This window comes from Eubalaena glacialis, chromosome 5 (genome assembly GCF_028564815.1).
Source record: "Eubalaena glacialis isolate mEubGla1 chromosome 5, mEubGla1.1.hap2.+ XY, whole genome shotgun sequence".
Lineage (NCBI taxonomy): Eukaryota > Metazoa > Chordata > Mammalia > Artiodactyla > Balaenidae > Eubalaena > Eubalaena glacialis.
This window is the reverse complement of record NC_083720.1, coordinates 94,191,756-94,218,127: the sequence shown is the minus strand read 5'-3', so window position 1 is coordinate 94,218,127 and position 26,372 is coordinate 94,191,756. Positions and strand designations below refer to the sequence as shown.

Sequence of the window (26,372 nt, the reverse complement as noted above, 5' to 3'; positions counted from 1 at the left end):
AATGAAGTGATCTGTTTGCTTAAGGCACATAGCTAGGAAGTGATACCTGAGCCCAAATACATAAGTTCCAAAGACCACAAACTCTTAAAATACCAACATACTTATCTTGTCAGATAATTTGTTTCAAAACACATAACTGAACTTCTTAAAAGAATAAGATGTGTATATGAGATATCCTAAAATCCCAAAGTAAGTTTTTACTTCCTCTGTGGGATCTCAGTATTTCCCTTCTCCTACCTTGGTGGGTTTGAAGGTGCATTTACAGAAGCAAAGTAGTCTTGGTTTACTTGGCAGCCTCGAATAACTTCTGATACAGTATTAATGGTCTGTAATGAATGGGGATGGGGGAGAGAATTTAGAGAAAGTCAGTCAAGGGAAAAAACCTGTTTTCAAAAGAAGAAAATGTTATATTCTTTTGCTTTTTGCTTTTAAATGGCAAAACTTAGACACCAAAAAAATCAGTGACAGCATTATAGTCTTGTAACACTTTCTTGAGATAACATTTTAAAACATTAAGCGTAGGCCTCTAACTAAAAATAATACTTGACCGCATGCATTTAAAATCTCAAAAAACTATAATTAATATCTCCTATGAGATAGAATCCATTTCTATGAAACAAGAAAAGGATGCTTAAAAATAAAATCAGAGAACAAATTTAAAACGTAACAAATTAAAAATTCAATTTAAGGATGAAGTTGAAAAAACCTCCAAGAAAACAGAATAAAAAGACAAACTGGATCCAGAAAGTCCAACAATCTATTAATAGAGTTGCAGAAACAGAAAAGAGGAAATGGTCAAGGAATACGTAAAACATCCTCAGAACGGAAGTACTTATGTCTCTGGCTTGAAAGGGCCCAAAAATTATCGGGGGTGGGGTGGGGTGTGTAGTACAGCACATCACCAGTAAATTTCAGAATACCATAAGCAAAGAAAGATTGTAGAGAGAGAAAGCAGGTTACACAAAAAGGATGACGATTCAAAATGGCTTCGGATTTCTTAACAGCAACACTTGAATAATGTTCTAAAAGTTGAGTGTTAATGATTTCCAATTCTGAATTCCATACCTAACCAAACATCAGAGTCATACTGCAGGTGGAGGAATGACATGAAAGAGCTAAAAACAAATTATCTTGCCATTTGCCCTCTCTCAGGAAGTTAAGTAAAATAAGATAATGAACCAAGGGGTGGGAGAAAAAGACACAGAATCCAGATAACCAAGGAATCCCCAAGTTAAGAGAGAGGAAAAAGGATCGTTGGAGGATGGTGAATGAAAGTCCCAGGATAAGAGATGTGTGGCAGAAATAGAGAATAAGCAGCCCATATTGGAGCAGGAGGATGGAGGGCTTCCAGAAGAAGGTCTGGAATGGGGAACAATGTGTTAAGCAGATGATAGTGTTAATATGTATAGATACATAGAAAATCCGTAAAATGAAAAAAGAATACTATTATAACTCAGGAAAGAAAAAGGGTTATTAAAAAAAAGATATGGGGCTCTATTTGGCTTAGCAGGAAACAATATTGGAATAGTCATAAAACTATAAACCCTGATTATTGATTTAAATACAAATTACTGGGGTGACAAGGAGGAAGTAAAGTGGGAGGGTTATATAGGGGGGAAGTGGGGCTTAGGGTAGGGAGGAGGGAGTCCAAAGACAGTTTTTGCTATAAAACTTTTCCTATTATCTGTGCTTTTAATATGCATGTGTTAATTTGAGAAAAAAAATTAAATAAACTAAACCCTTCTTTTCTTCAAACTAACTTCTTTTTCTTAATAGGCAAGAAACAGAAAATGCCATATGTCAAGGAAGAAGAATTTATTATTCTATGAATAAGACTCAAATCTTACTTGACCAAGTCATACTCTGCTCAAAATTAAAAACATAAATCATACTGTACACTTCTGTTGAATACAATAAAATTAATGAGCAATCTTCTAAGCTTTAACATTATTTATATATTATTAAACTTGAGGAATGAATACACCTTTTGGAATTGATACTGTCATCATTATGCTAATATTTTATAGGGTCAAGAAGGAATTTAACATACAAGAATGGTTAACAATTCCTATTTTTCATTCAGCTGATATCTAATTCTTCCTAGGCTTCCTGATTTCAGCTTCCAAAGAGTAGCCTCTGCCTTTATTTGGTTTACCTCAGTCAGGATATCAGCAGGAACTCCAGTGGCCATTAGGATAGTGCAAAGCTGCTGCAGTAAGCCACACTGGAACATAGCTTTTTGGCAGCTACTGGTAGCACCGGGAGGGTTGTTTGGAGAAACCAGTACACGAACAAGCTGTGAAAGAAAGAGAACACAAAATCTGTCTTTTAAAGATTTGAAAAGTCTTGAGACAAATTTGATCTATATGAACAGAAAACCTATGTGAAGGATTCCCTCAACTGCTCAGCCAGATCTAGGAGCTCTTTCCTTCATGCTCTCATGGCCACAGTTCTGTTACAGTACATGCCACATTATGCTATTTCCTTAATTTTATCTCTTTCAGGTCACTGTGAACTCCCAGAGAGTAGAAACTGCCTCAGTCATTTTTTTTTTTTAAAACAAGATTTTTGCCCTACTTATTATTGTTATTTTAATTAATTAATTAATTTATTTATTTTTGGCTGTGTTGGGTCTTCGTTTCTGTACGAGGGCTTTCTCCAGTTGCGGCGAGCGGGGGCCACTCTTCATCGCGGTGCGTGGGCCTCTCACTGCCGCGGCCTCTCCCGTTGCGGAGCACAGGCTCCAGACGCGCAGGCTCAGTAGTTGTGGCTCACGGGCTTAGTTGCTCCGCGGCATGTGGGATCTTCCCAGACCAGGGCTCGAACCCATGTCCCCTGCATTGGCAGGCAGATTCCCAACCACTGCGCCACCATGGAAGCCCCAGTCATTTTTTGTATCCCAAACAACAAGCACAGTATTTGTAACATAGTCCGTATTCAAAAAATGAATAATGAATAAGTAAGAGGATGGTAGGTTTCTTATGGAAGTAAGGATGAAAGACCTAATCATAAAGCAGGTCTGAAAATAGAATGGCCTGAGGTGTGATAAAATTCCCCCCAAACTGGAAATATTTAAAGAGAGGGTAAAAACAACTGGAGACATGGCTGAAGATTTGTGCATTAGGCAAGGGGTTAGCCTCATTGACTGTTAATGCTAATTAAATCCCTAAGGTTCTATGATGCTATGATTAGTCTAACCTTGAACATGAAATTTCAGAGCCATGAAAAATGTTATCTCAAACAACTGTTCAGCACAGTTACATCTTCAAAATAAATTTGTATATACCTTACATTTTAAAACTAGAGTTATATGTATATGTGTGTACAAAATCTTATATATATATATATATATATATATATCAAGATCAAATGGCATATTTATGATAATACTTTATTAATGACAAGGTGCTATACAAATGTTACCCTAAATGTACAGAAGTAATCAATGATATAACAGAGGAGACTAAAACAATTTTATTGCTATAGTTGGTGCATATGATAGATAACGACTTCACTAAGAAAGGGGACGTTTTTGTGGGGGGGAGATAAAACATAAAAAATAAAATGGGTATGAAAAGTGCTATTTTTACTGCTGGTGAATAAAAAGGTGACCGGCAATCACTAGAATTTGTGGAAAAACTCAGTCAGTCGTTAAATCAGTAAACTATGAAGAATTAAAATAGTTAATGTTTCCACGTCTGGCCTAGCAGACATTCTCAAAGAGGCTTCATTAATAAATTGACGTCACAGGAGACAGGCTTTAAGACTACACATTGGCTCTTGTTCTTGGACCTTTCTAGTTAGATGTCAGTGGTTTTTATTTGTTGGTTTTTGTTTTAAATTTATTACCCTTCTATTCCTGCTTTTTAAAAAATACAGGCATACCTCGGAGATATTGCAGGTTCTCTTCCAGGCCACCACAATAAAGCAAATATCGCAATGAAGCAAATCACACAAACTTTCTGGTTTTCTAATTGCAAATAAAAGTTATGTTTACACTATACTGTAGTCCCTTATGTGTGCAATAACATTATGTCTAAAAAAGCATGGGCAAACCTTAATTAAAAAAGTACTTTATTGCTAAAAAATGCTGACCACCATCTGAGCCTTCAGCGAGTCACAATGTCTTTGTTGGTGGAGTTTGATGCTGACGGCGGCTGACTAATCAGGGTGGTGGTTGCTGAAGGTTGGGGTGTCTGTGGCAATTTCTTAAAATAAGACGACAATGAAGTTTAGCGCATCGGCTTTCTTTTCCTTTCACGATTTCTCTGTAGCATGCAATGCTGTTTGATAGCATTTTACCCACACTTCTTTCAAAATTGGTGTCAATCCTCTCAAGCCCTGTCACTGCTTTATCAGTTAAGTTTTTGTAATATCCTTTGTTGTCATTTCAACAATCTTCACAGCATATTCACCAAGAGTAGATTCCACTTCAAGAAGCCACTTTCTCTGCTCATCCATAAGAAGCAACTCCTCATCCATTCAAGTTTTATCACAAACTGTAGCAATTCAGTCCCATCTCCAGGCTTCACTTCTAATTCGAGTTCTCTTGCTGTTTCCACCACATCTGCAGTTACTTCTTCCACTTAGGTCTTGAATCCCTCAAGGTCATCCATGACAGGTGGAATCAACTTCTTCCAAATTCCTGTTAATGTTGATATTTTGACCTCTTCCCATGAGTCACAAATGTTCTTCATTTTCCAGAAAGTTTTCAATTGCCCAGATCCATCAGAGGAATCACTATCTACGGCAGCTACAGCCTTACAAAATGTATTTCTTAGGGACTTTCCTGGTGGTCCAGTGGTTAAGATCCCATGCTCCCAACGCAGGGGGCCCGGGTTTGATCCCTGGTCAGGGAACTACATCCCGCATGCTGCAACTAAGACCTGGTGCAGCCAAACAAACAAACAAACAAATAAATAAATATTAAAAAACAAAGAAACCAAAACATATATTTTTTTTTGGGGGGGCTGCGTTGGGTTTTCGTTGCTGCGCGGGCTTAGTTGCTCCGCGGCATGTGGGATCTTCCCAGACTGGGGCTTGAACCTGTGTCCCCTCCATTGGCAGGTGGATTCTTAACCACTGTGCCATCAGGGAAGCCCCCAAAATGTATTTCTTAAATAATGAGACTTGTAAGTCAAAATCACTCCTTGGTCTATGGGCTGCAGAGTGGACACTGTGTTAGCTGGCATGAAAACAATATTAATCTCCTTGTACACTTCCATCAGAGCTCTTGGGTGACCAAGTGCATTGTCAATGAGCAGTAATATTTTGAAAGGAATCTTTTTTTTCTGAGCAGTAGGTCTCAATCGTAGGTTGAAAATATTCAGTAAACCATGTTGTAAACAGATGTGCTGTCATCCAGGCTTTTTTATTCCATTTAATAGAGCACAGGCAGAAAAGATGTGGCATATAATTCTTAAGAGCCATAGGATTTTTGGAATGGTAAATGAACACTGGCTTTAAATTAAAGTCACCAGCTGCATTAGCCCTTAACAAGAGAGTCAGCCTGTCCTTCGAAGCTTTGAAGCCAGGCATTGACTTCTCTCTGGCTTCTCTCTAGCTATGAAAGTCCTAGGTGGCATCTTCTTCCAGTAGAAAGCTGTCTCATCTACATTGCAAATCTGCTGTTTAGTGTAGCCACCTTCATTAATTATTTTAGCTAGACCTTCTGGATAACTTGCTGCAGCTTCTACATCGGCACTTGCTGTTTCACCTTGTACTTTTATGTTATGAAGACGGCTTCTTTCCTTAAACCTCATGAACCTCTGCTAGCTTCAAACTTTTCTTCTGCAGTTACCTCACCTTTCTCAACCTTCACAGAATTGAACAGAGTAAGGGCCTTGCTCCAGATTAGGCTCTGGCTTAAGGGAATGTTGTCATTGGTTAGATCATCTACCTAGGCCACTAAAACTTTCTCCATATCATCAATAAGGCTGTTTCACCTTCTTATCGTTACGTGTTCATTGGGGTAGCACTTATAATTTCCTTTAGTAACTCTTCCTCTGCATTCACAACTTGGCTAAGTGGTGCAAGAGGCCTAGCTTTTGGCCTATGAAGGCTTTCAACATGCCTTCCTCACTAAGCTTAATCATTTCCAGCTTTTGATTTAAAGTGAGAGACATGCGACCCTTCCTTTCACTTGAACACTTAGAGGCCACTGTAAAGTTATTAACTGGCCTAATTTCAATATTGTTATGTCTCAGGGAATAGGGAGACGGGGAACAGTCAGTCAGTGGAGCAGTCAAACACACACATTTATCAATTAAGTTCTCCATCTTACACGGGTGTGATCCGTGGTGCCCCAAAACAATTACAATAGTTACATCAAAGATACTGATCGCAGATCACCATAACAAATATAATAATAATGAAAAGGAGTCTCTCATAAGGTAATGAGCTTTCTGAGAGTCACTGGCAGTATTTATCCAAAAAACGGCATAGAACGGATTCCTGTAGGTAGAATTAGTCATAAAATTATCATTCCAAGAAAAAATTTAAATGTTTTACAACTAAAAAATTTTTCAATAAGATGCTTCCCCCAAATTTAATTTGCAAAATTTGAATGAACTATCCTCAAGTGGATCAATTTCAATTTTTAGTGGCCTAGAATTCCATAATTATAACTGTAATGATGAGTAATTCTAAATGGAAATATCTATCCAAAAAGGATTGTTTATCATCATTTATAATGCATTTTCATTTGGTGCATAATAGAGAACTTGAAATACAAGCAACCCTAAATATAAGCAATAAAGCTATCAAGAAAGAGCCCTCTAATAGGGTGAAAAGCAGAAGATAACCTGTGGCCTGTGAAGCTATGACTACATCAACTACTCAGTCTTTGAGTGGAGAATATATTAAAGTGAATTAAACTCAGTTTCCTTATTTTGAAGTTTATGTTCTTCAAGATTAGTATCTAGTTTATTCACTTTCTAAAAGTAAAGAATACTTACAGAAAGAACTAACTTACTATATAACTAGAATACTGTGTTTTTCTGTTTATATGCAGCACTCTATTCTAAATTTTTTTAGGGGGTAAAATAGTACTTTTACTTTATAACAAGTGAGACTTTCTTCAAAAATAATTATTTACATAGTACCCTAAGCTATAAAACATGAGTAAGCTGCTCAAGCAGTTTCAATTTTCACTCTGGCAAGAAATATATATGTAATATATATGTCCCTTCATTTTCTCTAAACACATTTTGAAAATTACTTTTCTAGAGGAATTTCCTTTATTAAGAAAGCAGTGTTGAGCAAAAATATCAAGCTTACCACTGGGACACTATTTCTAAAACATAAAAAACTAACAGCCTTGAAATGTGTAATACTGACATGTAAAAACAGAGACAATGAAGACGGGAGTATAAATAGAAAGATTCTGCCAATGTTCTCCTGTAAAATATTTTCCTAACAGTTTTTAGGCATATTCTAAATAGGCTAACTATATAATTTATTATCTAAACTGGAACACTTTTGAAGTGAAAGAGGTCACTATTAGTAATTACAAAATGAATACTGGCCTGGTGAATTGGGGCATATGGTCACCCTCATTATCAATCAATGTTATGCAGGCAACTCCCAGAGCATGCAACAATATGTGGATTCTAATTACCAGTCTGATTAACCATCTAGTTTTGAGGAACACAACTTCAGAGATGCAGGCACAATTCAGAGACACTCGAAGACCCACAGGAATCACTAGAGAGTCAGTAAGGTGGGAGACCCGTATAAGCTTAAGGGTCTGGAGAAGGGGAATTCAATAAAGGGATAAATAAGTAAAATACTCTAAAAACTTCGCCACTTTCTCTGATGTAGAATTCATTTGGGATCCTACTGTCTTCGCTTTTACTGTCTATCACCACCAAGCTTTCACCATAAAGCTTAAATAAAATTACACGTGATTTGTCAATTTAACTTGTATTAGATTTAAAACTCAAGACTATTAATCTTTGGGGGCAGGAACATTACCATTCATTTCCAAGCATCCAGTGCCTGGCTCTCAGTAAATGTTTACTGAATGAATTTCTTTGAACTTAATATTCTGAGTATTAAAATTTATGATATTAGAACCTTAATTGAAGATAGTAGATTTTAAAAATTCAACTCAACAAGCTAATCTGTTATTTTCTAGTGCAAAACTTATCAGGAAACTGCATGTTTGGATTTGCTTTAAAATAATCCTGCAGGGCCAGAGAGGGGGATAAAACATGAAACAAAATTGCCAGATGTTAATAATTATTGAAACTAACTGATGGGGGTGTGTGGGGGGATCTCTATCTCTGCGTATAACTGCAAATCTCCATATTAAAAGGGTTTTTTTTTTTTTTTTTTTTAAAAAGCCCATCTGAAACCAACTCAACATCCTGGATTTATCAAACACAAGCCATTTTCTTTCCTTTGAAAGGATCACTGTCAAAATTCTTATCACATTTATGTCTAAGGACAGTATACCTGTAGCATTAGGTGCAGATTAGTCACTTTCTGTGCGGACCAGCCTGAATTTTCATCTCCAACTTCAAACCAAGGTTTCATACGCTGAATATATGAGCCTTCTTTAAAAAAATTTTGATTGGAATTGTTGTTTTTTAACAGGTTTTGAAGCAAAATCAGACAATCTTCCACTACTATACCTGGGGAAAGAATGTAAAGTGGAATGTTAAGGTTTTGATAAAACCTGAAGGAAAATTCAATCCTCAAACATTTTCAAAAGAAAAATCTCAATGCTCAGCATCTCTTCAGTATGCATGGCAGTGAGCCTGCTCCTTCTCAGGTCCCCCAGTGATCTCCTGACTTCTATCTTCAACTATCCACTCACCTCAGTAACTCACATATTTTCTTCAAATCCAGCTTACACATCATTTCTTCAGGAATGATTAGCGAGATCCAGTGAGTAGGTTAGGATCACCAGCTATATGCTCTCACAGTAGCCTGCTCCTTTTATTATTATGTAGTATCTGTCTTCACTAGATTATAATTCATGAAGACAGGAATTTGTGAATGTCCTACTTACCTCTCTGTATCCTCAGCAGATATAGAGACAAGATCCCACATGCCGCATGGTGCGGCCAAAATAAAAAAATAATAATAAAATAAACACCAATGGGAAAGATAAGCAGGAATTAGTCACAGGAAGTAGGTGGGATGCAGAAAAGCATTCCAAGAAGAAAGTAAAATGGCTTTTAAAAAAAAAGTCTACATTTCGGGACTTCCCTGGTGGTCCAGCGGTTAAGACTCTGCGCTCCCACCGCAGGGGGCGCAAGTTTGATGAGATCCCGCATGCCACGTGGTGAGGCCAAAAAAAAAAAAAAAAAAAAAGAGAGACAAGATATCAGATGTATACATGGTAGGTCACTACTAAACATTTGTTGAATGAATCAGTCATATATTATTTAATCGCTAAGAAGCACTTGACATTGTTGTCTTTATGCCTCTTCCTTGATACTTCCTCTTCTTTTGGTTTCTAAAACACTAACGACTCCCTCCTGGTTTTCCTTACAGATATCCGGCCACTCCTCAGGCTTCCTAACCAATGAGCTCTGTTTCCTCTGCAAAGCATATGAAAAAAAGAGGCTGGATGCTCACAGCGAGTAGGTTCCTCTGTGTAGTACATGCACACTTTCGCTACTAGTTAAGCTGCATGATTATAAAAATTAATTGCTTTTAAAAAATGAACAGATTTTAGGGAATTCCCTGGCGGTCCAGTGGTTAGGGCCCTGCATTTTCACTGCTGAGGGCCTGGGTTCAATCCCTGGTTGGCGAACTAAACTAAGATTCCCACAAGCCGTGCGGCAGGGTCAAAAACAAAACAAAACAACAACAACAACAAAAACTCCAAAAAACAGACTTGATTTTTCAGAGCAGCTTCAGGTTTACGGAAAAACCGAGCAACAAATAAAGGGAATTCCCATATACTCCCTCCGTCTCAGTTTCCACTGCTATTACCACTTAGCATTAGTGTGGTACATTTGTTAGACGGATGAATGAATATTGATACATTATTAACTCACGGTCATAGTTTAAATTAGGGTTCACTCTTTTTGTTGTAAATTCTATAGATTTCAACATATGTATAATTTCATGTACCCACTGTTACAGTATCATACAGTACAGTTTCACTGCTCTAAAAATCCTGTGTTCTACCTATTCATTCCTCTTTCTTCCTACCCCCGAATCCCTGGCAACCACTGGTCTTTTTACTGTCTCTATATGGTTTTGTCTTTTCTGAATGTCATATACTTGGAATCATAAAGTATGTAGCCTCTCCAGACTGTCTTATTTCACTTAGCAATATGCATTTAAGGTTCCTCCAGGACTTTTCATGGCTTGATAACTTTCTATCGTTGAATAATATTCCATTGTCTGAATGTACCACAGTTTGTTTATCCATTCACCTACTGGAGGACATCTTGGTTGCTTCCAAGTCTTGGCAATTATGAATAAAGCTGCCATAAATATTCATGTGCAGGATTTGTATAGATATAAGTTTTCTACTCATTTGGGTAAATACCAAGGAGTGTGATTGCTGGACTGTATGTTAAGAGTATGTTAAGCTTGGTAAGAAACCACCAAACGGTCTTCCAAAATGGTTGTATCATTTTGCATTCCCATCAGCAATACATGAGATTCTAATCAGTGCAATGAGACAAAGAAAAGAAAAGTGGTATAAGAACTGAAATGAAAGAAAAAACGATTACACTTATTTGTAGAAAATATCGTATCTACGCAGAAAGTCCAAGGAGAACTAATGGTTTAATAAGATGGTTGGATACAAGATCAATATACAAAAATCAAGTAGTAACCAATTTGAAAATGTAATAAAAAAAGATCCCATTCACATGTAACAAAAAGTATGAGATGCCTAGGAATGAATCTAATAAAAAAAAAATATACAACTCTTGTGCTCAAAATTATAAAACATTACTGAAAGACATAAAAGACCACCTGAATAGATTAAAAGATATACCTGGGTTCATGGATAGAAAAAGTCAATGACGATTCTCCTTAATCTTTAAACTCAATATATTTCCGGGACTTCCCTGGTGGCGCAGTGGTTAAGAATCCACCTGCAAATGCAGGGGACATGGGTTCGAGCCCTGATCTGGGAAGATCCCACATGCCGCGGAGCAACTAAGCCCGTGTGCCACAACTACTGAGCCTGTGCTCTAGAGCCCATGAGCCACAATTACTGAGCTCGCATGCTATAAGTACTGAAGCCTGCGTGCCTAAAACCTGTGCTACGCAACAAGAGAAGCCATTGCAATGAGAAGCCTGCACACTGCAACCAAGAGTAGCCCCTGCTCACCACAACTAGAGAAAGCCTGTGCACAGCAACGAAGACCCAACGCAGCCAAAAATAAATAAATAATAACTTAAAAAAAACCCCAAACAACTCAATATATTTCCAATCAAAATCCCAACTGGGATTTTCAGATAACTTGACTAGCAAATAAGTTTCATTCATATGAAGAATAAAAGGGAAAGACGCGTAAGACAATTCTGAAGAGGGCCAAGATAGGAAATTTTTCTTATATTCTAATAGATAGGAGATTATTATGAAGCTTTTGTAATTAAAAGAGTGTGGTTTTAGTGTAGAACTAGATAGACTAATGGAAGATAACAGAGAACTCAGAAACAGACCTTCACACGTATGGAAATTTGATCACAAATCTTATAACATCATTCAAATGCAAAATCCCTATTAATTAAATGTAAAAGACACATTTTAAAAGACTTCAGTATAAGAAAGTGACGGAAACTCTCTTTATGACCTTGAGGTAGAGATAGATTTCTTAAACAAAACATAGAAGCATAAACTATAAAAAAACCCCAACACGTTATTATGCTAAAATTTTAAACTTTAATACAAACACTATAAACAAACTAATAGAAGATAACTGAAACATGTATAATCAACAAATGATTAGTATCCAGAATACATAAAGAACTCCCAGTAATCAACTGGAAAAGGAAAAACGATCTTATACAAAAACGGGCAAGAAGGTAATTCAGAGGGGTAAAAGATAAACAAAAATAGATGGTGACTACTCCCATGAAAATATGCTTAATCTCATTAATTTAAGAAATGAAATAAAATCTCGATAAGATATTATCTCACATTCATCAAATTGGCAAGGAAGGACTGACAAGGATGTGAAGAAACAGGAACTTGAAAACACTGCTGATGGAGTACAGATTGATAAAACCACTTAAGAGAGCCATTCGACAATATCTGGTAATGGTGAAAAAAGTACAACTCTATTTGTAGGTATATAGAGAAACTTAATACACAAGTAAATACATAAAGACCATTCACTGTAACAGTTTATATTAGCAAAGATATAAACAACCTAATTGTCAACTTAATCAGAAAATAATAGATCATAGTATATTCATAATACAGAATAATATATAGCACTTAAAATAAATGAACTAGAGTAACATATATCAACATGGATAAATCTCAGAAACACAAGGTTGAATAAAAAACAGCAAGTTGTGGGACTTCCCTGGCAGTCTAGTGGTAAAGACTTCGAGCTTCCACTGCAGGGGGTGCGGGTTCAATCCCTTGCTGGGGAACTAAGATCCCGCGTGCCGTGTGGCGAAAAAAAAAAAAATTAATTAAAAAAAAACCAAAACAGTAAGTTGTGAGATTATATTCAGAAGGATACTTTATTTAAAAGAACTGGATGGTAGGCGCACAAGTGTTTGTTATACTATTTTCTATTGTTTTCTGTATGCTTGAAATATTTCATATCTCAATAAAAAATTTAAGAAGAGAAAAATAGTTCCTTGTCAACCTCCAGTTCTGTTCACCTGGCTCTCCCCTGACTTTACCAAATTCTTGGTATGAGTTTTCTCTGCTATTCTATTTTCCCTCTTCTAATTTACTCCTCTGACACTACAATCTGGATTCTGAGGCAACCACTAAACACAAGTGCTGTCCCCAAGGTCACCAATGATGTCCATGTTCTAAGTCCTACAGATACATTTCTGTCCTATCTTGATAACTCAGTGACTTCTTACAGTGCTACCAATTCCCCCAACCCTTCTAAGTGTGGTTCTCCTCTTGCCTCGCAGCCTGTTTCTTCTCAGTCCGTTTTACCAATACCTCTTCCTCTATGATCTCTTAACAATTTGTATTCCTTAGGGTTTGTCCTAGCACTTCCCTTCTCACTCTTCACTTACTAGAAGTGACTCATCTAATCTTTCTCGTTTATCTAATTTTGTTTTACCTATATTGTAAAGACTCTCAAATCTTTATCTCCAGCCTGGCCCTGCCTTCCACATTAGTAAGCCAACTGTCAACTATACTACACTACTTGCTAACCCCAGTTCAGTGAATGCAAATAAACTCATTTTTCTCCTCTGACTCTAGTGCTAGGTTTTTTGATCAATTTCTCATTAAAAACAACAAAAATGCTGAATTAAAAAAAAAAGCCTAGGAGCAATGAAGAACTGATAGTACAGCAGGCTAAAACTGACAAGAAAATGGGTATCTATACAGCTAGTTAAGTATAAAAGTACCTTTTGGCTGGCAGTTCATTTCTCAATCTTGATAAATCTAAACTTTTCATTTTGACAGTCTCATGGAACAGAGGGAAAACAAACCAAAGCCAAGGGTATACACAAGGTAGGGAAGGAATCTAACAGAAAACTTTTCACCTAATAAAATGGGACCTCAAAAGGATATATCCTAAGGGAAAAAAAAAAAAAAAAAAGGATATATCCTCAGAGTGCAAAAAATGAAAAGTTAACTAGTCTTCATAGGTTTTGTAGCTCGGGTTTGCATTGCCTGAGTAGTCCAGGGAATATCAACCCTTCAACCTGGAATGACGTGATCCCAGACAAACTGCACCCCCAGGGCTTGGCAGAAACAAGCACATTTTCTCTGAAAGAAATTACTTTCATCCTAGGATTCAAATTCCTATAAGTAATTCTGCTAAGTACGACACAAAACATAGTCAAAGAAAACCATGTACACAGAAAATGTTGTACCATGCGTAAGAACCAGCAGAGCAAAGTACCAGACCCACAAAGACTTAAAATACTGCGATTATCAGACAGAGATCGTGAAGTAATTGTTTCTTATATTCAAAGAAATAAAAGGTAAGTTGAAAATACATGCAGAGAAAACGAAGTTATAAAAAAATTACCTAGCAAATTTGCCAAAGAAACAAGCAGAACTTCTAGAAAAGAAAAATTCAAAACTCAATGGACACATTCAAAAGCTGATCAAATACAGGTGAAGAGAGAATTGTTTAAATAGAAAACAGGTCAGAAGAAATAATCCAGAAGAAAGCCCGAAAAGATAAAAAGACAGAAAATGCAGACAAGAAAGTAAGATGATAAAGTGAGAATCTAATCATACGACAGAGAACTGAATCTGAGTTCAGAAAGACAGGAAAAAATGTGATGGAGCAGTATTTGAGGAGATATAGCTGAGATTTTCCAGAAATGATGTAAGATATCAATAGATTCTGGAAGTTTAACAAATATTAAGCAGTATAAATAAAAAGAAATCCATATTCAACACACCATAATGGAAGAAAGAAAGAATATAAAGCATCCATCCTCCCTCAGGGAAGCCTCTCTCAACATCTAACAAAACAACAAAGAAAATGTATGTCCTCATTTCTCCCTTCAGTTGCATTCCTGAAAAGTTAACAAGTCAGTGAGAACAAAAGGAATCTTTCCAAATCAATCTCTTCATACTATACCTCCATCACTGTTCCCCTCCTCGGTAATAATGTCCAGTAGTCTCTCAAAAGCATTTTCAAAAGCAACAATTTTCTGGATTGCTCCATTGCTTCTTGTTAGTGCCTGTAGTAGTAAGACGCCCTTATGGAGAAGAAAGATAATGTTTAGTGGAATACAACTTTTACAAGATATTTAAAAATTACTTTAAAAACCACTGAGTTTTAGAAGTGGCAGCAATTTCACAAGTCCAACTCCTTCACTTTATAGATAGGGCAAACAAGGACAGAGAAGGTGAGCAATTTACCTCTCTAAGCTACATAAATCTCAAAAGACAGATCCTTGACTGGAACCCATGTCTACCAATTCCTAATTCAGTTCTCTTTTCACCGTACAATATAAACATACAACAATTCTTGCATATTCATCAATTCATCAATCATTCATTACCTGGCTTTCACTGTGGTCTAAGAGAGTTGAACATGATTATATCTGTCTCAGTAATGCCTCTGTACATGCTTCACAATAGTAACAATAAAAAATTGTGAAATCAACAATATAAATCAATAAACATCACCACATTTTAGCAGGGAAAGTTCAGATATTCTTGTAATTATCTGGCCCGGAAATTCCCAAAACTTGACTCTAAGTTGATAGAAAAAAGGAAGAATGAGAATTCATGCCTCATGAACACCATGTCTCGTATGAGACAATTCTCAGTAGTCTTTGCTTCTGATTTTTAGTTTTCTCAGCTCCTGTTGAGCTAGATTTAGGTTATATATTTTGCAACCTCTTTATTATTAAAGAAATATTCACTGTTAACCATTTCTGCTTATTTCACTATCAAACAACAAGTATTTTATGAGCCCACAGGAGCCCAACAATACCATAATGGTCAAAGAGACAGAAAATATTTAATGAAAAAAACAGATATTTCTGAGAGGAAGAGGAAAAGCAACTAAGTAGTTCAAAAGTTCCAAAGAGTCAAATAAGCTGTTGGCTGTCAGTACTGGGCAAATAAGTATTCACATAAGACAAAAAATGCCCACAGCCTTACTGGGCTTTTCCTACTCATTTCCCTTACTGTCCAGTCTCAACATTAAGATGAGAGAGAAAGCAAAAGTGGTTATTTTTACATGTCATATTCTCCTACTTAATGTTAACTTAAGTTTAACTGCTAACACAGGGAGGAATAAATACAGTGGAAAGAACACTAAGGTTATGAGTTCGATACAGTGGGTTTTTTAAAGGTCTACTTACTAGCTGTGCAACTTGAAGCAAATTACATAAACTCTGTATGTAACTTATGTAATGTAAGTCTTAGTATAGCCATGTGTAAAACAAGGATGGTATCTTTGTCATAGGGTTTTTATGAGGACTAAAGGAGATAAAATAACTCCTATAGAACCTAAGTTCTCAATACATATCAGTTTCTTTTCCCTGACTATTAAGAGACATATTCCTCTAATCAAACACATCCACTAAAATGTTACTAGAAATGAAAGTATACTCATTGGTCATTGAAAGTAAGTGGGCACCAATTCCTTACTTTAAAAACTGGTAGGGCTTCCCTGGTGGCACAGTGGTTAAGAATCTGCCTGCCAATGCAGGGGACATGGGTTCGAGCCCTGGTCCGGGAAGATCCCACATGCCACGGAGCAACTAAGCCCGCATGTCACAACTACTGAGCCTGCGCTCTTGAGCCCGTGAGCCACAACTACTGAAGCCCATGTGCCACAACTACTGAAGCCTGCGTGCCTAGAGCCTGTGCTCTGCAACAAGAGAAGCCACTGCAATGAGAAGCCCTCGCACCGCAACGAAGAGTAGCCCCCGCTTGCTGCAACTAAAGAAAGCCCGCGTGCAGCAACAGAAGACCCAATGCAGCCAATAAATAAATAAATTAATTAATTAATTAAAAAAATAAAAAGGAATAGCTCAACCCCTAGGGTTGCTTTAAAAAATAAAATAAAATAAAATAAAAACCAGTAATTAAAGGGATTTAGCTATTTATCCTCCCTTTCATCTATGAATTATAATTCAGGGTAATAAAATATACTGGTTGATGAAGTAAAGTTCTTCTTTGAGGAAGATTACAGCTGAATAAATGTGAAAGAATGACAGAATTATAGAAATCATCATATTGAAAGTCTTAACAAAATAACTGATTCAGGCAATGATCATTAATGAATGATCAGATGTAATGGATGAAGGTATCCATGGAGGGATCTGGCTGTCACCACCTGAATCAAACCCACTGATCACTACAAGTGAGACAGCCAGATATTACATTTCCTGATGTGTTGCAAAATTAAGTACACTGCATCATCTAGGAAATATCAAAGCAAAGAGGTGAACCAGAACCTAATCAAGTCCTTTAGAAAGTTAACAGACATTAACAGTCAAATGTAATGAGAGAGCCTTGTCTGGAAACTGATTTGAAGAAACCAACTGTAAAAGACATTTATGAGACAACTGGGAAACTTGAGTACAGAATAGTTATCTTATTTAATGAGAGCTAAGACAAAGTTGTTATCTCATTAAATGTGATGGCATTGTAGTTATATAAGGAAATACACACACACACACACACACACACACACGACATGTATACTGAAGTATGTAATAGTGAAATTATACAGATTGTTTGATTCCTTTTAAATACTCTAGTCAAAAATAAAGGAGAGTGGTGAGGGGAGGGGTGGATGAAGCAAGTATAATAAAATCTTGAAAATTAATGGGTTTAGGGGACGGGTTTGTCTGTATTCTCTCTATTTTCGTGTGTGTTTACATTTCTCATAATAAAAAACTAAAAATTAAAGAATGGAATTACTGTCTATCATTTAGAAGTGAGCTGGTAGTTACTTGCTAGAGTTTTCTCAACCTTTCTTGCTAATTTTTAAGCCCTAAGTAACATAAATAAATATGATAGTTCACTGTATCTATGATAAATGACCAACTAATTCTGTAAATCCAGATCAAAATAAATGTTTCAAACATAAAACAAACTGAGGCTAAAAATCTTTACCAACAGGCTCCCAGAGAGGTTAGTCAATGTTAATAACTGTCATTGAATGCAATAAGAAATATTAAAAAGAAGGAAATGAAAAGAGAATTTTAAAAGAAGGATAAAGAAAGAAAAAGATACAAAGGAATGGGGGAAAGCAGTGTATTATTCTGGGCAGTAACAGAGTGCCACCAGTAACTGCCACAGGTGCCAGTTAGTTTCCTCTGGTTGCTGGAGTCAACTGTGGTGTATTACGCTGTGTTTTACTGCATAATGTTCGATAGTAAGTCTCCACAAAGAATTTAAATGAATCTGTGAAGCCAAAGGAAAGATGGCTGTAAAACTCCAAAACCTAAACATTACAGCAAAAATATAACTTAATCTCTAATCGTAAAAGTAATGAAAGCCAACATAGTGAATCATTTTATCTGTCTCAAATAAAAACTGAGGAAAAAAGGTTAGGAAAAGAAAAAAAAGAGTAGAGAGTTAAAAGAAAGAGAAGAGCAGAACACCAAATTCAGGTTTAAGATACATACTAATATTTTAGTCAAGAAAAGACGCTCGAAATTCCTAATAAATAGGTACACAATTCTTAAAAGAATATTAAAGAATAAAAACTGTCCTTCTCATGAGTTATACTACTATATCATTTCACCACTTATATTACTGCATTGACATATGTACTACAAAATTTTAAATGCAAAGCTAAAAAAAAACTGTCTATGCGGATTAGAAGTCAAGAGCATTTCAGTTTTGTCTCTGCTTTGTCACGAAACAGTTGTGAGACTAAAAGCAATCCAAATGGTATTTATTAGCACTTAAGATGAGAAAGGTACAGGGCCAGGTACCACAAACACAAAGATGAATAAGACATCACTAACAAAGAACAAATCACTTGGTTTCTGTGAGTCTTGGGCTTCTCAGTGTAAATATGGAGACTGAATTAGCTTGATAAGATCCCTTAGCTCTAAATTTTAATTTTAAAGATTTTTCCAATTGCTACCTAAAGTATTATGGTTTTGATCAAGTTGTAGATAACAACAGAAAAGAATGTTCAAGCAACAAAACAATATTGAATCAATATAAAATACTTGAATGTATATGCAAATATTAAAGTAAATCAGAATGAAAAATCAACTCCCGAGCAAATCATCCTCTATAGTTAAATAGAGATTACAAGGAAAATACTTTGAAATATGTATTCAATCAATTAAGGGTGATGATTCCAAATGTTACACTTTGTTAAGTTTATGCAGTTCAGTGTCTAGGGATGTTTCCTCTGCTCTTTCTGGAGGTAGAATTTGGTGTCAGTACAACCTTTCAGAAAAGAATGGAAGAAATCCTAAACTTGTGGAAGGCATAAATTTGAATAGCAAAGTCATTTGTCTAAGCCAAAATACTGAATCGGTCTGAATAGGTTGGAAACAAAGAAATAATGTGGCCTTGTATATAACTTCAAAAGGTCTAAACCATTACCCCAACTTTCCAAATCTAACTTCTATGACTCTGAATAAGGGTCAACAAAGATTTCATTTGCAAAAAGAGAAAAAAAGCTGCATATTCTTAGACTTTTCTTCAAACTTGACTTACATCATTACGTATAACTTCCCTGGAATCTGCTAACAAGTCCATCAACCTTGAAACACCTAGAAACATATAACCATGTGAAAAACACTGGCAGATCAAAAACACAAATAGTGATTCAAATTATAAACAATTTATTAACACATCATTTCAGTCCCCCCCCTTTAGGAATGATCCTCAATTTTATTTTTTTGTTTGTTTTTGTTTTTTATGATCCTCACTTTTAAATCAAAATAATATAAGGAAGATGAGTCACTTACCCATAGGACTGACTAAAATAATTTGCTGCACTTGAGGCCCTAGTTGTTTTAAAAGAGAAGTAAGAAGCTTCACACCAGGCCAGCGGACGTGGAAATCAAACTCCTACAATATAGGAATTTAAAATATTTAACATTTGTAATTCACATTTTCAAGCAAAACTTTTCAACTAGTAGAATGGTACCAAAAACTATAAACAAAGAGTTTGGCAAACTTTAAAAAATTAATTTAAGAAATAAAAAGCAATAAAAAGAAAAGTTAATATAAATTGATCAAACTGATTAAACTGTTACTGACTAGATATAACAGTACTTTGTAAAAATGGAAATAAGAAGCAGACAGTATTCTAAGAGACTACATAGTTCTTAAAACACACATGTGAATCTCTTGTAATGATACAACAAATTTCACTATCTTGAAAAGGTATACAGGGGCTTCCCTGGTGGTGCAGTGGTTAAGAATCCACCTGCCAATGTAGGGGACACAGGTTCGAGCCCTGGTCCAGGAAGATCCCACATGCCGCGGAACAACTAAGCCCATGCGCCACAACTACTGAGCCTGCGCTCTAGAGCCCATGAGCCACAATTACGGAAGCCTGCGTGCCTAGAGCCCAGACTCTGCAACAAGAAGCCTGTGCACTGCAACAAAGAATAGCCCCTGCTCACCGCAACTAGGCTTCCGCGTGCAGCAACGAAGACCCAACGCAGCCAAAAATAAATAAATAAATAAACAAATTTATTTTTTTTTTAAAAAAGGTATCTATATGTTGCTTCCTCAATAACACCCAAAAGGGCAACAAAAGAAGCTTATTAAGATGACAAAAATAGCAAGGTTCTTTACTTACCTCTAATAAAGATAACAGAAGAGTGACATTTTCTTGCTGCTTAATGAAAATTTCTGTAAACTGGCTTCCCAAATCCTCACTCTGTCTTGTGGAGTTCTCTTCTGTAATATTCAAAGATAAAGTATTTGAATATGATGCTTTGTTATTTTAAAGTATCCTTTTTGTTGAAAAAGCTAAGCAGAAATGATAATTTTCTTGGAACAGTGTGCCTGGAAGTGATATCACAATTATGCTGGAAAGACATATCCTTAAAATAACTTTCAAGGTCATTTAAATAAATTTTTATTCTTTAAATGTTTAAATATGATATTCAAAGAAAATATATTTAGATTTTCACATTTTCTCAAGGTCATTTTTAGGTTAAACTTCTAATTAGAGTACAAGGGAACTTATTGGGGTGATGGAAATATTCTATCTCAAATGTGATAGTGGTTATGCTACTGTATACATTTGCCCAACACACAGGACTATACAATCGCAAAGAAGAAATTTTAATGTATGTAAATTATACCTCAAAAGCTCCTCCCCCCCAAACATTACTGAACATATAGTCCTTGCTGACTCTGTTACTATGTCAAATAATTTAATTTTAAAATTAACCCAATCATCTACAGATTTTTCAGTATCTTTTTCAAGCAAATCAACATATATATCTCATAGTTATTTGGCAATAAAACCAGAATTTGCATTTAATTTTTCACTTATTCTTTAAAAGATATACATTCGTCCTTAACACTTAAAAGTCTTTAAGGTATTTGTTGTTTCAATGTACTTTGTCAAAAAAATGTAAAGGATCACTAAAAACTGAAGCAACAATTGCCAAAGCAAATTATCATTTAAAATCTGCCTACTCTATAAATGCAATTTAGAGATGGCAAATACACTACTCCCCATCCCCTTACCCATTCCAGACACAGCTAAGCCTTTTCCACATATTGCTCCAGAAAGTGACTATAAACCAAAGGAGTTGGCAGTTAAGATCAAACATATTTATTATCTCTCAAATAGTTCTTTTTTAAATGTGAGATTTTAATACTAATATACTTTAGAAATGGAAAAAACCCAGCAGATGACAAGAAAAGCAAGACAATCCAACAGTGACAGTAATAATGTCATCTAATTATTTGTAGAGAAAAGAGAAAAGAGAAGAGACCAGAAGTAGAAAAGAAATATTTTAATATTCTGGGTTATTAATAAAACCTAATTTCTAGCATATTGATTAATATGCTAGGTTTATCCTTCAGAAACCCTAAGAAATATTTCTTTTATCATCTCTTGCATCAGTAAAAGAATCCACTGTTTCTGAACCTTAAAACTACATTACTTAAACAAAAAAATTCTTTACTTTTAAAAGGACTAGTCTGGCTGTGCTAAGAAGATGTCAGGGAAAGAGGGAAATAATGAGAGCGATTAGGAGGCAATAATCAAGGTAAGTGGTGAAAGTGACTTAGACACTGGTCATAATTCTTATGAAAATAGAAGGAACAAGATTTGTTGGCATATTCCTTACAGGGGTATGAGAAGGGGGGGAAAAAAAAAGGAAAGGTGGTTCTAAGGTTTCAGCCTAAAGAAGTGGAAGGATGGCACTGCCACTTACTGAGATTGGAAACACTGGAAGAAGCAAGTTGAGAGTAGAGAGAGAATCATAAGTTTAGTTTTGGATGTGTTAAGTTTGAGACACATAAAAATGTGAGTGCAGATATCAATCAAGTAAGCAGTTGGATAAACACAAGCATAGCTGTCAGTGGATAAGTTTGGGTTGGACATATACATTAGAATGATAAACATAAAAATGATATTTAAAGTCACAAGACTGGATGATACAGGGCATCTACAAAAAACTTATAGCTAACATCAAACTTAATGGTAAAAGATTGAATGCTTTCCACTTAAGATAAGGAAAGAGGCAAGAATATCTACTTTCACCAATTCTAATCAACATTGTACTGGAGATCTTAGTGCCATAGGGTAGGAAAAAGAATAAAAGGCATACAGACTAGAACAGAAGAAGTAAAACTGTATTTACAGATGACATGTTTGTCTATGTAGAAAATCCTATGGAATCTACAAAAAACTTACTAGAGAGTGAATTTAGCAAAGTTAAGTGGAATAAAAGGTCAACATACAAAATTAATTGCATTTCTATATACTGGTGATGAACAATTAGAAATTCAAATTTTAAAAACAGCACCAATTAAAACAGCATCAAAAAGTATGAAAGACTTAGGGATAAATCTGATAAAAGATGTATAAGACCTATTTACTTTGATAACTCCAAAATGGTGTTGAGAGAAATTAAAGAAGACTTAAATAATATATATACTGTGTTCTTGTATTAGAAGGCACAGTATTGTGAAAATGTCAGTTTGCCCCAAATCAATCTGTAGATTTAATAGAATCCCAATCAAAATCTCAGTAAGTTTTTTTGTAGAAATTGACAAATTGATTCTAAAATTGATATGGAAGTGTAAAGGACCAAAAAGAGCCAAAATAATTTTGAAAAAGGACAAAGTTGGAGGACTTACACTACATAATTTCAAGATATATTATAAAGGTAGGGTAACCAACGCATGTCATGTAGGCAAAACGATAGACATAGAGACCAACAGAATAGGAAGTCCAGAAATAGACCCATTGGCTCACAGACCTAATCATGAGAGTTAAAACTATAAAACTTAAAAGAAAACACAGGAGAAAATCTTAGTGATTTTAGGTTTGGCAAAGGTTTCATAAATAGGAAACAAAAGGCCCAAATTATACAAGAAAAAAATTGATAAACTGGAGTTAATCAAAATTAAAAATTTTGTTCTTCAAAAGACAATGTTAGGAAAATAAAAAGGCAAGTCACAGACTGGGAGAAAGTATTTGTGAAATATATATCACAAGGACTTATATCTAGAATATATACAGAACTCTTACAATTCAAGTATAAGAAGACAATCCAGTAAAAAATGAACAAAAGATCTGAATAAACACTTCACCAAAGAATAGAAAGGTATATGGATGGTAAATAATCACATCAAAAATTGTTCAATATAATCATTCATTATGAAAATACAAATTAAAACTACCATGAGATACTATTTCACACCTACTAGAACAGCTAAAATTTAAAAAGACAGACCATATCAAGTACTGGAGAGGATGTGGAGGAACTAGAATTCTCATACACCACCAGTGGGAATGTAAAATGGTACAACTACTTTGAAAAACAGTTTGGCAGTTTCTTATAAATATACACCTACTATCACTTAGCCATTCTATTCCTAGGTATTTACTCAAGAGAAATGAAAATACATGCCCACAAAAAGACTTGTACATAGTACGAAGCTTCAAATGTAACAGCTAAAAACTTGGAAACAACCCAAATGCCCACCAACAGGGGAATGGATTATCAAATTGTTATATACTCACACAACAAAATATCAATACTACTCAGCAAAATTATGCTGGGTGAAAGAAGCCAGACCAAAAAAACCAAAAAGAGAGTATATACTGTATGATCTCATTTACATAAAATTCTAGAAAAATGCAAAGTAATCTACAGTAATCACAGATCTATGATTGAATGGGGCTAGAAGGAGGAGGAATGGATTACAAACAAGCACAAGGAAACTTGGATATGTTCATTATTTTGGTGGTGGTGGTGATGGTTTCATGGGTTTATACATGTCAAAACTCATGAAATTGTACATCTGTACATTTATTATATTTCAATTATAATTCAATAAATCTGTGTGTGGGGAAAAGAAATCCAATTGGAGATATCAAGTAAGTATTTGAATATACAATTATGGACATCAGTGGAGAGGTCTGGGTTGGACACATATATTTGAGAGGCAAGCATACAGACTATATTTGAAGTCACAAGCCTAGATGAGATCACCAAAGGAAAGAATAGAGAAGGAAAGTAATCCGTGTCCTGGGATGTTCCAATGTTAAGAGGCTGGGGAGACGAAAGAAAACAGCAAAGGAGGCAAAGAAAGAGTAGCGCCGTGAGACAGAAAGAAAATCAGGGGACAGTGGAGACTGAGAAATGAGTGAAAAAGTGTTTCAAAGAGAAAGGAGCAATTAACTGTCAAGTACTACCTCTGAACTTAACATGAAAGAGAAATGAGAAATTGCTAAAAGAGAAAAGAGAAATTGCTAACACAGGCAAAAGTAATTTGTTTATGAACAGAATGGCTAGGGTATGGAGTAGTCAAATACTTTCTTGAGAGGCAATACAGTAAAAAGGAAGAAGCTCACAAAGGTTTTTGAGTCAGACCAATTAAGCCCATATTCATCCATTTAGTCACATTACTTTGGGCAAACAGCCCAAATATATCAAGCTTCAGTTTCCTTACCTGTAAAATGGGAACAATTTTCTTTTACACAGGGTTTTCTTTGAGGATTCGAAATAAGGATTGATAAAACATGTAGCACAGTACTTGGTGAATAATAAGTGCTCAACTCACACCAGCAACATCATCATCTCTAAAGCAGGATTTCTCAACCTCGGCACTACTGACAATGACATTGTTGTGAGAGACTCCCTATGCATTTTAGGATGTTTAGCAGCATCCCTGGCCTTTACCCACAAGATACCAGTTGCACTCCCTTACGTATCCTCAAGTTGTGACAACCAAAAATATTTCCAGATGTTAACAAATGTCCTCTAGGTGGCAGGAGGGGCCAAACTGCCCTTAAGAACCACAGTCCTAAGATTTATTATATGCTATATATCTACATGCATTATCAAGTTTTGTTTCTTTTGGCTGCGCCACACGGCTTGTGGGATCTTAGTTCCCCGACCAGGGATCAAACCTGGGCCCTCGGCAGTGAAAGTGCAGAGTCCTAACCACTGGACCACCAGGGAATTCCCTCAAGTTTTAAAATTATACAGAACATAACAATCTTCTTTTGATGATTCAAAAAAATTTTGAGATTCTTGTAAGGTTACTATTAATGAGTATTATCACCAAGATGCAAAAGATGTTTAAAAAAACGTATATCCTATGATATTCCCAGAAACATGCTTGTCTGTAAGCAAATCCTGTTATTGATATTTTACCTTATATCTCTTTCTCATAAAAGTTGCACGCAATCTCCCAAAATAAGTAGTTACTTGAGTTTATGGTTGTTTGGATGCCAAATAAAAATAAATGTCCTGCATTTTTAACATTAGTAAACTATTAATTTTTGCCTTTCAAGTTGAATTTTTTAGATTAATGGTGGCTTCAGAAGAATTGTTTAGGGAAGCAGTCATTATTTCCACTGAAATATTTCCATTATTTCAGGAAAAACAGATAGAGGGGGGCATGAAGGGATGAAAAAAAGTACACTTGAAAGCTATCTACATGTTACTGCACAATTATTATGTCAAGGGTATTAAGTTAAGGTGGCAAAGGCTTGATGCTACAAAGGTCTAATATTAATCAGAAGGAAGTCTAATACTCAAACATAACTAGCGTGGACTCAAGGGACGATATCTATCATTGATCTGCTTAAAAGATTTCCTGTTGTTCCATTGGGAGCAGATAAAATCCTGTGCCCTAATTATTCAAACACCTCTGAACGTAAAATTTTGCATGGTACATTGTGGTTTTCGATGCTCAAAGTTGAATTTACCATGGAGTTGGAAAAAAACTCAGACTGGGTAAGTAGCAAGAGTGCACACCCTCCCCATTTTATTTGCAAGGTGACATGATGATGGAAAGGGAGATGACAAAGAAATTGGAAAAGATATGGAAATTTGGGAGCTAATAAAATCTTCTGAAAATCTCCCTCTTTGGAATCAGCTATGAATAAGAGCCCTGATTCCCATGGTATGGTAAATGCCCTGTATCCAATAAAATTTCACAAGATTCACTGGGCTAATGAGCCTATCTTGTTTTTACCTACCCTGGAACCCTAACAAACCATGGCTCTGTGGCGGATGGTACCAAGAACAAATACCTAGCCAGATTCTAATGAAATTCTATAGATAAAAAAGCAGATAAA

The 26,372-nt window shown here is 35.6% G+C and overlaps 1 protein-coding gene and 1 non-coding gene across 5 annotated transcripts in view; both read right to left on the bottom strand.

Moving 5' to 3' along the window:
• USO1 (USO1 vesicle transport factor) overlaps positions 1-26,372 on the bottom strand; it is a 96,100-nt gene that overhangs the window by 30,091 nt on the left and 39,637 nt on the right. For all 4 annotated transcript variants that reach the window (XR_009701112.1, XR_009701113.1, XR_009701114.1 and 1 more), the window contains exons 5-11: positions 20,391-20,491; positions 19,549-19,651; positions 19,295-19,350; positions 14,724-14,844; positions 8,458-8,636; positions 2,156-2,296; positions 238-326 (exon numbers count right to left, since the gene is read on the bottom strand). Coding sequence is in view for 1 of the 4 variants with exons in the window: in XM_061192381.1 (XP_061048364.1) it covers positions 238-326; positions 2,156-2,296; positions 8,458-8,636; positions 14,724-14,844; positions 19,295-19,350; positions 19,549-19,651; positions 20,391-20,491 (790 nt within the window). In the remaining 3 variants the exon portion in view is untranslated. The remainder of the gene's footprint in view (positions 1-237; positions 327-2,155; positions 2,297-8,457; positions 8,637-14,723; positions 14,845-19,294; positions 19,351-19,548; positions 19,652-20,390; positions 20,492-26,372) is intronic.
• Positions 25,176-25,248, bottom strand: TRNAE-UUC (transfer RNA glutamic acid (anticodon UUC)). The gene has a single exon. It is a non-coding gene; the product is annotated as a tRNA-Glu (tRNA).